At 38.6% G+C, this 15,349-nt stretch overlaps 1 protein-coding gene across 1 annotated transcript; it reads right to left on the bottom strand.

The window, feature by feature from the left end:
* Positions 1-1,483: 1,483 nt before the first annotated feature.
* Positions 1,484-7,913, bottom strand: LOC109997145 (Golgi phosphoprotein 3). Its single transcript, XM_020651531.3, has 5 exons — positions 7,491-7,913; positions 6,922-7,053; positions 5,534-5,648; positions 5,128-5,288; positions 1,484-3,759 (listed from the first exon to the last, which is right to left on the bottom strand). The coding sequence occupies exons 1-5, from the start codon at positions 7,698-7,700 to the stop codon at positions 3,496-3,498; spliced, it is 882 nt and encodes a 293-aa protein (XP_020507187.1). The 5' UTR covers positions 7,701-7,913; the 3' UTR covers positions 1,484-3,495.
* Positions 7,914-15,349: the final 7,436 nt, after the last annotated feature.

The following is a 15,349-nucleotide window of genomic DNA, read 5'->3' as shown; positions in this document are numbered from 1 at the left end:
GTTAGCATAGCTTAGCATAAAGGCTTGAAACAGGGACACAGAAAGTCACTTTACACCTCTACAGAGATTAAACAACTGGTTATAAGAGTTTTGTTAAAGCTCCATTTTCCTTTGGACAGAGCCCTGTTTTAGTCTTTGTGCTAGGCTAAGCTAACTAGCTGCCCACTCTATCTGCATGTTTACTTGAACCTGAACTTCAACTTTGCAGTCCCTCAAGGAGAAATTTGTCTCACCGCCAGGTTAATACATAAAACACAGAAAGACAAAGGAGACAAGAAGACATTCAATCTGGTGCAAAAAAATACATATTAAATAACAAGTGAGAGTGGAAAACCTTCGCTAAAATTAAACCTATATCTTCAAGGAATTAAAATGATAACTGATCACGAGCTGGATCAACGACCATCAAAAGATCCATGAGATTTGAACAGTTTGTTGGCTGTTGTTCTCATCTCAGACCTCTCACCTCTGCTGGTCTAAATGTCCAATCAAATGGTCTCTTAAATTCTTAAGACTAAAACTAAGACTAAGAATGAGAGAACAATATTAGTGTGCAGACATTGGAGTTGAGCCAAATTCAGGGAGGAAAACCGTCAAACAAACAAATAAGCAAATGTTTCCATCAACTATTTCTTGCTTCTCATGGCAAAACCAATAATATAACTGATCATTTCACGTGTGTGTTTTAAAAGAAAGTTCAAATGAAGGGAAAGAAAGGCTGAGCTGTTGTGAGCAAAGATGAATTATTTAATCAATCTTAGAGCTCCTGCATTATGGATGGTAAATTAAAATGATGTTGTCTTCCTCTGCCATTGTTGCAAATAACCTAGAGTATCATTCAAGGCTTCTTTCTTGTCACAGCAATGTTTAAAATGAATTCAGGACAAATGATCCGAGAGCTTCTTTGCTGTTTACCCTGAGATATTTTCCTTCACTTTCAGCCAACGCATACGAATGCCGATATATATTCTGACATTTAATAACTGCAATAGGTTGAAGTCAGCCATTAAACTATCAATACTGATTCCCATCAAACGTCCCTACTTAATTCCCAAAATTCAAATTATTATTTTTATTGGTTGCCTATCTTTCCGACTAATCCTTTCACAAGCGCAGCCTTCATAACTCTCAGACCCCAGAGTCAATGTCCTCGCATTTTTTTGTTAATCATGACTAAAAGATAAACCTTTTCAGTTTACAGTGTAATAATAATAATTACTAATAATATTTTTGATAAAAGCAAATCCTTTGACTTCAGAAACTGGAAATGTGAAATGTTTTTTGAGTTTCAAGTGAATTGATGCACCTGGCAGTCATTCCAGATCAATCAGATATAAAGACAGGGGACTACGCACGAGGGGTTTTTATGATATTATATGGCGTATGGGATTATTTAATAAATTCACTAGAAGAAAACCATATACGAGACAGATGCAGTACGTTCTGAATGATATACTGAATAAAAACAGGAGCAAAGCAGTGCTAAATTCAGGCACTTAAAGGATCCTTACTTTATTTTGTGTGGTAATACAAAAGCATACATAATTATAGAGGATAGAGAAGATCCCTTTCTTTAAATTCCTTTAGATCGTACACATAAAATGACTAATAATTACATACAAGCCTTTTCTCTGTAGCTACATCCACAAGTACCCGGCCCTCCACCAATAGCATGCATGGTTTCTCTGCTGTAAACATCTCAACACTTCTTCATTCCCATTGGTATTTTGTAGGCAGAAAAGAGAGACAGAACTATACGTATGCCGTGAAACCATAGATAATGTAACTGCATACAAAGATCACACTCATCAGACCAGAAAGACAATAACAATCCTGCTTTTATATCCAACAGATTGCATGTTGTAGAACAGTTTCAGTCTTTATCAGAGGATTCATCCGGGGCACAAGTAACCCCTCTGATAGTCTGCATGGATGAAACAATAAAACATGTGAGATTGGGATAACATCTTGTTTTGACATGACATACAAACAGGGACAAATATTGCAAAAGGTAAACTTAAGGCGTTAATTCACCCACATTTCACAAAATATTGTCTCCCCTAGTGATTCATTCGGCTTTCATAGGGGTGATAACTTCAACAAAAAAGTAGTTCCAAATAAAAACATTGAAAGGAAACCGTTTGGGTTAATCACAGGAACTCCATGGAGAGCTGATGAGCCTCTAAAAAATTAAATACATCTCTCTGACACTTCTCAAAAACTAAATTAAACCAAAACCACCTGCATGGCTACTTAAAATACAACTAGTATTAAGTAGGGAACTGTACTTTTTTTAAATTTGGGTTACTAGACACTTTTCTGAACTCAAACTAGCCCTTGTGGCTAACATTTCTCAGCTCATCATAAGAAGAACCATCTCAACAGCTGCTGCTTTTCCTGCATCTTTACATAAGAACTCAACCATAAAAATATGAGTAGAAGCTTTTTTTTTTAAATATATATCCAGAGGAATGATTTCAAGATACCATAAAGCTCAATAGCTGTAGACAAAATAAGTGAGATCTTTTTTTAACCATGTTTGCTAACTATGATCTACGACCTATCTACAGGGCTACTGACTGTGCAAAATAGTTGATAAATGGCATCTACTCCAAGCATCGATAAGCAACATAAATACAAATGGAAGACTGGTCTCAGTCCATAAATAGCAGAATGGACCCTTTGCAAAAAAAAAAAAAAAAAAAAAAAAAAAAGGTTAGACTAAAGGTTTAAGTCTTCATCTGGGAAAGAGATAGAAAGGCCCAAATTACCCAGCAAACAAAGTTGTGCAAGTTTGCGTTCTCTCTTTCCTCCTCAAAATGAGGGAAAAAGGAGAAGGCAGACTGAATCTAGACACATCAGGTAATCTATTCTTACAGTAACACCATGTTTGTAGTCCCAATACATGTGGGAATGAAAAGGAGAAAGCAGAGTACAAAGAGCATTGTTAGCCGTGTGATTTGCTATGGTGTAACCTTGCATAAGCGCGAGGGGACAGTATGGAGACCAGCACGGGATTCTGGCCTGTTCTTGTAGTGATGGAGAGAGGTTTCCTTATTGTTGAAGGGAAACTTGGCCCCAGTCAGAAATCTTCATATCCACGACTGCTGCTGCTGCAACCAGCTTTGTTCTTTGAAGTTGTGCACATGAACAGAAGACCATCTGTTTGTAACATCGATGTTTACATGTATATCGATGCCAGCGGCCGGTTTTTCCCCTTAGGATAGAAGTCAAGTCTTTTATTTATTTTTTTTAATTAAGAGATCGCTCCAACCAGCCAAATGTTACTTGGTGAAGCCCACCACCGATCAGATTCCACTGCGTTAATATGGACTACCACCAAAATAAGTCATCAAGATAGATGTACAAACAGGCTCCCCATCCAAAAATAGATTGTCTCATTAGAGTGAAGTCTGTCTCATTAACTGAAGTCCTTCAACCGATTAAATAACACAGACCATAGCCAGATCTTTCAGTCCAACAAATCAGATGTTTTCATTTAGTAAACGCCGCCACCACGGCCCACATGAGTTCGTTAGCGTTGGGCTTGGCGCTCTCCTTCTCGGGCTCCAGCTCCAGTAGAGTGTGGACTCTCTTCATACCCAGGTCGTACTGTTCGTCTTGGAGGGGGGCAAAGGCGTTCTCGAGGACGTCGGATGAGTGAGCCAGAAGGATCAGGGCCAGAATGCGCTTGTCCATGCGGTTGGGATCGTTGACCCACTTCTCCAAGACGGAGTCCTGGACTTTCTTGACGAGGCGCTGTGGAAAATTCACATCAACAATCGTGTTTTGTATACATGGAATATATCAAATGCACCGATCTAAGTGAAAGAAGTAGAATAAAAACAACACGTGTCAGCAGATAATTAGCGTAGTTTAGCATTAAAAAAAAGATAGCGTAGCTCCATTCAAAAGGTAAAACATCTTCCAACCAGCTGCCCTAATACTCACTTAAATGCTATATATCTTGTTGTAGCTAATGCTAACCTGTCGTTATGCTGACATAAGAGGGTTATCTCCTCGTTGAAGCTTTATGTTAAAACAAAGGATAAACAACACCAAAGCTAAAAGAATTTGATAAAATATTTTTTAAATTAGTATTAATAAGTATTGTTGTGCTCAAAAATCACTTTTTTTTTCTGATCCATTAAGCAGTACCACTTAGGCCATTAATTTGAATGACATCTATTTCTCCCTTTTGCACTTAAACTAATGTGAAGGCAAATGTATAGCTTGGTTATCAGCTCATATGTCCATATTCTTTATATTATCTGTAAACTAGTATAGCATGCTCACTGCACCTTAATCTGTATATTATAATCCTAAGAATACACTTATATTTATAGCATTTATTTATATTTATAGCATCCCATTAATCCAGCCATCCATATATACCTAATAATTCACTTTTTTTAGTCTACATCTGTAAATTTTGTAATTACTGTACATAGCACAGACTCTTGCACTTTCTGCTTATTTGCACTTCTGGTGAGATGCCAAACCTCATTTCGTTACTCTATACTTGTATATGTGTAATGACAATAAAGTTGAATCTCATCTCATCTCATATCCTCTTTCTGTGGCAGTTGGAGGGTGTGTCTGTGTTTGACTGTGGTATTTACATATAATTGAATAAGATAATCAATGTTCTAAAGCTAGCTAGCTCTTTTACATGAACACTAAATGTTTACACCACTGAATGTTTGTTAGGGGGTTCATTCAACTAACTGAGATGCAAAATAATAAAAGATGTTATGACCTTTTCTTATCATTGGCTGTATGATAAGCTCTCAGCTACATGAATAAAACAATAACTCTCTGGCAGGGCAATGCTTCCATTGTGAAAGTAAAAAACTATTAAACATACATTTCTCATATATATATATATATATATATATATATTAGCTGTAGCAGACTACACATGTCCTTTCATTTCAGTTGGACTATATCAGAATTCAATGTAGCTGTTACTGTGCATGTCCAGGTCAAAATCACAGACAGGTAAAGCTGAGGCTGTGACCCTCATGTTTGCAGACTTTGGATAATGGTATTAGTAATTTTTTAGGTACACTAGGCTGAGACGGTTTTATACTCTTACTTATAAAGCTGAAAATGCCCACTCCTTACCTGTTTAATGGTACTGTTGGTGAGCGGATGTGTTGTCATGTCGAAGAGCAGGAAGTTCTGTTTCTCCGTGGTGAGGACACCTTTCTCTACCAGATTTTTCGCCAGACGTTCTCTTACATTTCTCAGCTGGTAATGTAGCTTGAGGGGATTCCAGGTCTCTCCTGAAGGCAAACATGAGATCCTTTTTAGGCCATCAAGTACACACTGAAACACAGTCTTAATCATTTTAATTAGTATCTAATCAAAACTGGTTCGCTGCTTACATCCATACAATATGACAATAGCATGGAAATGTGAGCAGATGAAGTTGTTATCAGATGTTGAACAAAAGGAGTGTGTCACTTACAAGTCCAACAGGTCAAACAATGCATGGCTAAGTAGGCAAACTCTGAAAAGCTAATCTCACCACTCAGCAGCTCTATCCAGCTCTGCACAGTCTCTGGAGGCTGGGTTTCTTTCACATGCTTCAAGGCCTCATCCAGTAGCACATCTCCTGTCGGGGCATCCGACTTGCAGATCACCTTGACAAACACCAAAAAAGGGACATATTTGAACAATAGAGTGTGTGTGGCTTACACTTAATTCGCATCCTGTTTATACAAGACTTACTACACATGCTAAAGCAAAAAGCTAAGTGAAGGGATGAATTTGTTTGTGAGAAAACCAGCCGCGTGACATCCTTTATCTCAAAGAAACAAGATGAAAGGGTGTCCAAGGTCTTGTACTATTTTAAAACGTCACCTCAAATCTTAACAAACTTTTGGTACCTGACTAGTCAAGTTGATGAACGAGAAGTCATATCACGCAAAAAAAACAACTTTTTCTGAGTTCATGTATTGGATGTCAACTGTAGCTTGCATGTAATGTGTAATAGGGTAAATGATGGGAGCCATTAGTTCTCCTACACAGAATCATGGGACTTGAATTAATTCTGCGGTATGAAACACGTCATATATAGGGTACATGCTGTCAACAGTACAACTTAAAGTTTGTGAACACACTGACGATGAAGAACAACTCCCAAAATTGGGAACTCCGAACATCCGAGGAACAAAAGGGTAATTTGGTGTTGGATTAATAAAATAAAATAAAAACGTTTCCAACTGAGAAAATTCATCAAGCGGGAATAACAACTCATGGAGTCAGAGAACATGTTTGTGTCCCACGTGCCAACTGCAGGAACATATGTTGTGTTGATGACACTCATGTATTGCTTACATTAAATGTGTAACATAATTAAATGTGTAACATTAAATGTAGCTCAGTCTGTAGGGACTTGGGTTGGGAATCGGAGGGTAGCCGGTTCAAGTCCGGATATTGGCCTGGGCGCTGGAGAGGTGCCAGTCCACTTCCTGAGCACTGCCGAAGTGCCCTTGAGCAAGGCACTGCATCTAACCCCCCCCCCCCCCCACCCACCCACTGTGGGCAGCCCCCTCACTCTGAGGCCTCTACATTAGTGCATGTCAGTAGGATCCTGTGTTTGCATGTTTACTAGACAGAGTGTAAAAACGAATTTCCCCTCGAGGGATTAATAAAATTAAATTATGATATTGGAATCATTTTTTAATTATTTAAATAATTAATTAAATTAAATTAAAACTGAGAAAATTCTAAAAAAAAAAGAAAAAAAAAAGAGTGGTATATTTAGAAAAACACTTTTTAGCCTGAATGTACCCTGATGGTCAAATACTATCTGTTTGTGCATTGTTTAAAATGGTATAAGGTCACAACTTAACATCTGAAAATGTGATTTAAACACAGCTTCTTTTTTTTTCTTCTTCTGAACACCCTCACCTTCCTTGAGAGCAGGCTTTTCCTCCTCACACCACAGGCCTCCAGCTGTAGCCTCCCTCTGAGGGCCAGTTCCACCAGCATACACCCTCGAAGGCCGGAAGAAATACAGTCGTTCCAGAAAGACGTGTAGCCCTGAGAGGAGGAGGAGGAGGAGGAGGAGGAGGGGGAGAAATGCACAGCCAAGGTGCAGCGTTTGTTAACTTAGCTGACGTGTTGGTATTAAAGTTTTAAGACATGGTTGGAGTAAAAAAAAAAAAACCTGCCCAGGTAACGACAGCTAAGAGAGCCACGTAGAAAAGTAAACACGTTAATTGGCTTAACTTGGGATAATTGCTTTCATTCAGCGAGTCGTTCAGCTACTTACAAACAACAACAAAATGCAGCTTGTGCATTATATATGTTAGCACGGCGTTTTGTGGCATGTTTACATACAACTTTAACTTCAAACAAGCTTTAAAATAGGACTTTTTTCCCCCATACTTTGCTTCAGTGGTTAACATTGACTAGTTAACCTTTTTGTTTTGGGGTCAACTTCATGACGTTAACATGTTAGAAAAACAGTCCCTCACCTCTCGATCCTTGAGGCCCAGCAGCAACACTTCCTCCATCAGTGTGAGCCTCGTTTCCTTCGAGTCGCCCTTGTCGTCGTCCTCCTCCTCCCCGCGGCGCACCTCGTCCTCCTCCCCGTCGGACTCCCTCTCCTTGTCGGCGGCGGCGCTGCGAATGGCCTCGGTCCTCCGCTGAACGAGGCCCGAGGCTCTGTGCGTGAGAGCGGCCATAGCTGGTGTTGCAAAACGATCAAATGCTTGGAAGAGCGCCTACCTCGACCAGCCAGAGAGCTGCGCAGCATGCAACCTCTGATGTTTGAAAAGGTGAAGAAAAAGTGAAATGGTTTGACCCGATCAAATAAAGACGGCCGTTTTCGCTAAGCTCGGCTTCGGGATTCCTGCTTCGACTCTGCCCACTTCCTGATTCAACATGGTGGCGGTGGCAGTGACGCGTTTCACCAGAACGTTGAACGCATCACGCCTTGTTGCATTCAGGGACATTAGAAATACAGGACATCTGAAAGGGCAACACCACGGTAAGCCTATATTAAAATCTAATTCAGCTTTGGTCAACAATGCACAGACACGTTGAATTAAATGACCACTTTCAATAAAGCAAATATATCAATCTGTATCATGCAAAATATTTAAAATATGGGTAAATTATTAGTTGCATAATAATATGAATAACATTTTAAAAACCTCTAAAATACACTTGTTGCGCATGTTGTACTCTTGGATGTGCACTTCAAATAAATAAATAAATGAGCAATTTCACCAAGGCTACAACAAAATTTTATTTTATTTTATTTATTTATTTTTTGTCAATTTTATTTCATTAAAAAAAAACAATAAAGTTAAGAAAAACAAACAAACATAAAATCTCAAATTTTGAATGAAAATGACCACAACTTGTAAACCGACCTTTCAAATATGATTTGTAACTCCCATTTTGCAACTGCAGAGGTGCATGTAATCTAGAGAGTTTTATAATTACATCTAAATGGGCTTCTTGCAGCAATACCCCCCCTTGTTGCCCTCTGCCTTGAATGTGTTCTCCTTTGGACTTTTGACTTATTTACAATGAGCTATTTTACACAATAAAGCTGATAATCAATATCAACATCAGCCCTTAGATATAAGACCACATCCATTTTAATAATATAATAAATTACAATTTAAAGGAATATATCGGATTCATATTCAGAGAAATATAAAAGATATACATTAATACTAGTAGTTCTCGTTCAGATAAACCAAACACTAAATACACCGTGTAATTTAAGTAGTTGGGCACAAGGTGGCAGACTGCATTCAGGAAACATGACTAATCTGTTGGTCTTCTCCCTCTCCTGTTCTGTACAGGAAAACGGATGCTGCTAAATGGTCTTTCAAAACATGAATGTAAATTTCCTATCATTTGAAGAGCATGTATTGCAACAACTGAGGGGGATATTAGTGTTGATATTAGACTTTGACGTCAGCTCTTTAATGCTGACATATACATTTACCTTACAACAGCGTTAATTCCGACTGTAACTAGATTTTGCCATCTGTACAGCTCAGGCAACCCTGTCACTTATTAAAGGAGCACTTTGTTTCTGGCAGACATCCATTGTTGATGATGATGTAGGCTACATAGTCCCAAATGTCCTCAGCTTGACCTCACTCCACTTCCATCTCATTCACTGCAGTCCTCTCCTCATGTCAGTCAACTTACATTGTTGTATCATGCAGGACTGCTCCTGAAGCAAAGGAGTCAGGCGAGAAAAGAGGAGCTGGTTGTTTTGCTTTATTCTAAAAGAGAAGCACAAGTGTCACTTCATATAAAATAGCCAGCATGCACAAACCTGGACTCTGGAACTGGAGTGAAGCTGTTAATGTTGCAGGGACATCTGAGCTTTTTCTACCATATTGTTAAAATGTCAATGGGGAAAAAATGACAAATACATCCTTTGAGTGACAATGTTTTAAGAATGAAAAGTTTTTGCATTGTTTTACATGATTTAAAAAAAAAAAAAAAAAAAAAACACAATTTATTTAGTCTTTAGTTATCCTTTAAAATACTTTAAGTGACGAGCATTTATAAGGAAACGTTGAACAGCAGTAAGATCATATAACAGATGATATAGTGATTTAATAAGCCCGATAATTTTCTGTGGAAGGAAAAAAGTGCATTGACCTGTTGTGGAAATGGGGATAATGTAGTGTTATACCATTATCATTGTGTTATTGTCTTGCATGGCATTGATCAATAGAGATGTGATTACAGTAAAGGTGCTACCTTCCTGCAGAGATCTCACAATCCTGGAGAAAAAAAATAAACAAACTAACATCCCATATATATTGTTTAGTATCCCAGAATCATAAAACTGCTGCACATTTAAACATCACTAGATTAACAGATTTTTTTTAAAGATTGTTTTTGAGCATTTAGCCTTTATTTGGATAGAGTGGGAAATCAGGGAGAGAGAGTGGAAAATGAGCAGGGAGCCGGACTCGGCTGCCCGCTTGGAAGACTATAGCCTCCGCACACGGGGCACGACCTAACCGCTAGGCCATCTGTGCCCCTTAACAGAAAGTTTTATTAATTTCTTGGTGTATTCACAAATAACAAACTGATTTTCATATATTTCCACCTAAGCATTAGCAAACTTTACAAAGGATAATTCTCTCAAACAGGAATATCTCGTGCCATTCTGCACCATACTGTAAAAAGCAATACTGCTCAAAAGACCTACACATCAGATAAGACCTACACATTCCAGGAGTCATTTGACGGCCTGTCCTCACAGAATCAAATGCTCAATGTTACATATGATTCTGCTCTTAAGATGTGTTTGAGTGTTGCTGCTGTGAGCACTGAGTCTGCACTCAATCTATGAAGAGGAGTCCCCGACTCTCCTGTGGAGACGTAGCCATCCTTGTATGGTCTGTTGTTTCAGGCATCAGAGGCCCCGCCAGCTGTGAAACATTTACGGGGAAGAAATCTGTGAAGGGGCGCTCCAGTAGCTCACCTGGTAGTTACAGAAGTAATATGTACTGAAAGTAACAAAAGTAAAAGTATTCAAGATCGACGGAGGGATGGATGGATAGATGGATGTAGACCCTGTGATTTTGATTTTATAATACTGAGGCATCAATGCAAAAGCAAAAGTAAAATTTAACATTGTTATTGGTCAAATTTATGTTGATTTATAATCAATTTGTTTCTTTAAGCTAATTTGGCATTGCTTCACATTTTGTTTCATTTCACATATATTTAAATACATTCTTTATTAGTTAGTTACGTTTGCAGAAAATACGATAATATTCCCCTCTAAACTGAAGTAGCATCGATATAGTGGCTTAAAATTAAATACAACAGTACTGAGTTAATGTAATTACTTATATTAAACCTCTGTTCGACAAAGACATAAATTACTTCTCTATAAAATTTGGCATTTTATAAACAAATGAAGTCTTTATTTTCAGCACACGATAATCTCTTTGTTTTCTTCTTCCCTAATAAACTTGACCAAGAAAGTCATAACACCTCACAAACAGCCTGCAAAGTAACAAACACTGTCTATTCCACTGCTGTAATGAGGCAATAAGTGTGGCCCTAAAAATTCCTTGAGGAGATGATTCCCCCGACGGTTGGAAATATGCCCTGTGTAAACAACTATCTCCTCCACCATCACAGCCGAGAGATGGTTTTCCGACACTCTGACCATCTAAGTAGAATACTTGCACACGGGCCAAGATGACAAGACGTACACGCATGGGAGTGTTAGGCCTGGAATAGTCAAATAAATCTCCTCATGCTTTAGTCAGTGTACAGGAAGATGGACAGGGAGAATTTACTATTTAAATACTAAAGTCATCAGACAAAATAACAAAATAAATGTGTTTATAGATTTAAATGTAATGTCTATTAAATGCAATACCATAAGCAGACATTAAAATCCTATCCATTAAAAGTCCCAATTATTTGAAATGTAAAAATGAGACTTGATGTCAATGTTTCATGATGGATCGGCTCATCTTTTGTCGCCCCACTGACACTATTAATAAACCTTAGGGTCCCTGTGAAGCCCAGCAGAGATCTATGGTTTCAAATGGTCCAAGCTAAACATCTGCATTTTTCACTTTGTACATTTTTGCTCACTGATCCTGCAGCTCTGGTCCTGACAAGATGCCTAAATCACTCCCCAGAGCTTTGTATGAGGCCACACTCAGGCCCATATTGGAGCCATTTCCTGTCTCTGGAGTGGGCAAAGAGTTGACCCTCCGTGCCCCCGTCTATATAAATGCGCATGAACACACTCGAACACACACACATGCACACACTCTTTAAAGCCCCCACTGAGAGAACTATGGCAGTCACTTACCAGTGCAGTGCTGTAAGTGAAATACAGAATCTTTCAATTGGCCGCTACAGAACAGCTCACTGGAGAATAATGGCTGAGAAAATATAATTATGTTTAATAGCTTGTGATATTCCAAAGCCCCAATGAATACCAGAAGGTTGAGAAAAAGCAGAATCTCAATTTTGGGATCACATGAAGATTGCTCGATATATGAATATCCTATCAGTTTTCTTGCAGCTTGTTGGAATACAGAGAAACAAGATAGGCCAAACTGTGTGCGAATAATTGGAGAATCAAAGGTCACATCTGCAAATTTCTCCTCAGCTGATATTACTTCTCAGTTTTAAATGAGTGTGAAACAGAAGCTTGGTGCTATTCATGCTGCGATTATGATAGCAGCACGCCCAAGGACATGCTGGCTTGGAGGCCAGGTGGGCTAAATAAGGCTATACAGTTAGAATATTGAAAGAGAAAAAAGTAATGAGGAGAACGAAAATAAGCAGACTTATGCCCATTTACACATCTGCTCCAACGTTGAACAATTACGGGAAGTGCTCTCCCTTCGCACCTATTCACAGTGGCATGAATAATAAACACAACAATGAGGCAATGCATCTACAACAGCATATACTGCGATCGAGCAAAGAGGGATTTTACTTGATTTCACTTCACAGCACAGGCATGAATACATGTATTGAAAGTTTCCTATCTGGGACAAAGATCAGTCAATGGGCTGAGGAAGTTGTTTATCACGTGCGCTTGGCTGAATGAAGCCATAGTCTCGGAATCAGCCACAAACAGAAATCACAACACTGGATAGATGAACTTCTACTTGCTGGACACCGGACAAATCTTATTAAACCGACTTTAATGTCAGTTATTATAGCTGTGAATGAAACTACAGTTGGCTTGATTCAACCGCAGTTTGATTGGCTGCAATTTTTTTAAGTGGCTGTAATCAATATTGGAATCACATTAAAATAGAGGGAAATGTTACAATGGGATATTGATGAACTGTAGAAGACATTTATCGCTGCAATCCACAGAACTTTAAAGTGAGTATTAGCTCATTGTTTGGCTGACTGGCCGGCAACTTTTGGTTCAGTCTCACAGCTTTCATAATGTATTTAAGCCCTACGATGCACACTTCCTTCTCATTTTTTCTCATTGTGTCCAAAATTACCCACTACTTATGTTGTACATGTTTTGTATGGAATTTGCCGTTTTTTAGCGCTGCCCAAATTATGAGTGAGAATGACTAAACCCAGTGGATTCATTGCAGGGTTAAAAGAAGTATTGGCTACACTAGATGGTCACTAACAGAGCCATATATACCAACATGCATTGTGGAAAGACGAAAATGATGGACAGAGAAGAGAAGCAGGTCCAGGGAGCAACTGCAACGATGTCATTATTAGTGCCAAGAGAAGCGAGTATAGTCTGACAGTTTTTTTTTTTATTGTGCTGCTGAGCTCACTCAAGAGTCTTCTACAGAAAACCCCCCTCTATTAAGGGAGTAGTATGTGATTTGATCGACAGACTCAGTAACAATAAACGATATGCCTAGCGTCAACCGACAAACACGCACAGACAGCGACTTGCTAGCAAACACGATGAAGCGTTTAGCAGCTACAGAGCCAGATTTTCCCTTGAGGGAGTTTGGAAGAGATTAAAAACAGAACCGGAAGACAATGAATCCTTGACTTACTTTCACCATTTTAACACAAATATGACTACAATTGAATGAACTACTGCTTCATATTACCTTAAACGTGATTATATGACATTGTTGAATACTAAACTTGGTTCCGCTGCCCCCAAGTGGTCAAAAATGTATTTGACACTCCCATACCCTGTAGAAGACTCTTTGTGGTTGGGTTTTTCATCATTGTTACTACTTCCCTTAAATGCCCTGATTAAATAGAGGCATTGTAACTATACACTATCCTACCTTTGACATTTGTTTTATCTTCAAGCGCTCCTAACCTGGAATTTACCACTCTGCATTGAGAGCGCCCGTTCTTCAACTTTTTACTGGCAAAGTAATTTGTCATTGATTGATAAGTGAGCTTTGTAAGATGTTAGTCAGATATCAGTAATAAATAACACTGTCTGGTTCATAAAAAAAGACTATGTGTGTTTGTGAGGCTAGATGTGTGAACATGGAGCCCTTATTTTGTGTCGTACAAAGTAAACATCATTCTGAAACCAATAGAAAAAAATAAAATTCTGTTTTTCTATTTAGCCTCCAGATTTCGTGTTTTTGGTTTTGATCCTCCCTTTCCTCTGTTCTCCCTGCTAGACTTCTACAGGAAGCCTTTAACAATGGGACCCCCCCCCAGAGGTTCTCAAACCCAGCTGTAAGGAGCTCTACAACACACTCACACACATACGCACAAATTTGACCTTGCATTTCACGTACACACACATCTTCATTATGCACAAGAGAAAGTCAACATGCAGCCGTCCATTAACATAAACATTAAATACAACCTTCCTTTGTTAGTGCGGTATAACCAATGAGTTGACAGCAGACCAACATCGTTCAGTCAGGAGATTTCTGATTAGCGTGTAGAGACTGGGAACAGCTGACGAACGTGCAGCTGACCTCAGAGCGAACATTAAGTTTATTTTCTCAGGAGAAGTGATGAAGTACTCAAGAAACCCCTGCCCAAGTCCAGGCAAAGGAGACACTGATGTTGATTTAACATATACATTTACGCAAGTATTGTTAATTTGAGGTACTTGAACTTTATTTTTGTGTTTCCAATTCTTGCTACTTTATACCTTTAATCCATCACATTTCTGCAGATACATTTCAAACATGGATTTTACGTTAAACAACATTTAACTTTTAAAGTGTGATAGTATATTTAACCTGCTCTAAAGTCAATTGCAGGTTTATTTTATCGACAGGTTGACACTACAACAACAACAACAAAAAGTGTATTTCATGTAAATGCTATCAAGTACTATGCATTTCCCCATAAATGTCTGTTTAGGTTCTCAGTCATCCAGGTCATGGTAAATTTGGAGCTTGATCCAAAGGATAACTGGACTGGTTGAAGATCTTGACGACGTTTCACTTCTCCTCCGAAAGGCTTCTTCAGAGCTAGAAATTGAAGCGGCTGTGATCAAGGATGATGAACGTTTAGAACTGAAGAAGCCTTTCGGGGGAGAGGTGAAACGTCTTCAAGATCTTCAACCGGTCCTGTTGCCTTTGGATAAAGATAAAAAATGTCCCCATAAAAAAGATACTTTTGTACTTTAAGTTTTGTTGCCTGATACTGCATCTGTACTCCCATAAGACCTGAAATGCTGGACGTTTAACACATAATGGAATATTTTTTAACATTATATTCTAACTTTTAATTATTTTAAAACTTTGTGTGCTTCTTGAAGCATTTAAAACAATGTAAAACTACCCCAAGTGAGGAAAAATGCACATTGACTGTAGTTTAGCCAGTTCCAGCTAATAATCCTGACCAGATGACTCCGCTGTTCACAATTTATGGTCAAAGGCCAACC

This window comes from Labrus bergylta, chromosome 17 (genome assembly GCF_963930695.1).
Source record: "Labrus bergylta chromosome 17, fLabBer1.1, whole genome shotgun sequence".
NCBI classification, from domain to species: Eukaryota; Metazoa; Chordata; class Actinopteri; order Labriformes; family Labridae; genus Labrus; species Labrus bergylta.
The sequence above is the reverse complement of the archived record's forward strand: the minus strand, read 5'-3'. Positions and strand labels throughout refer to the sequence as shown.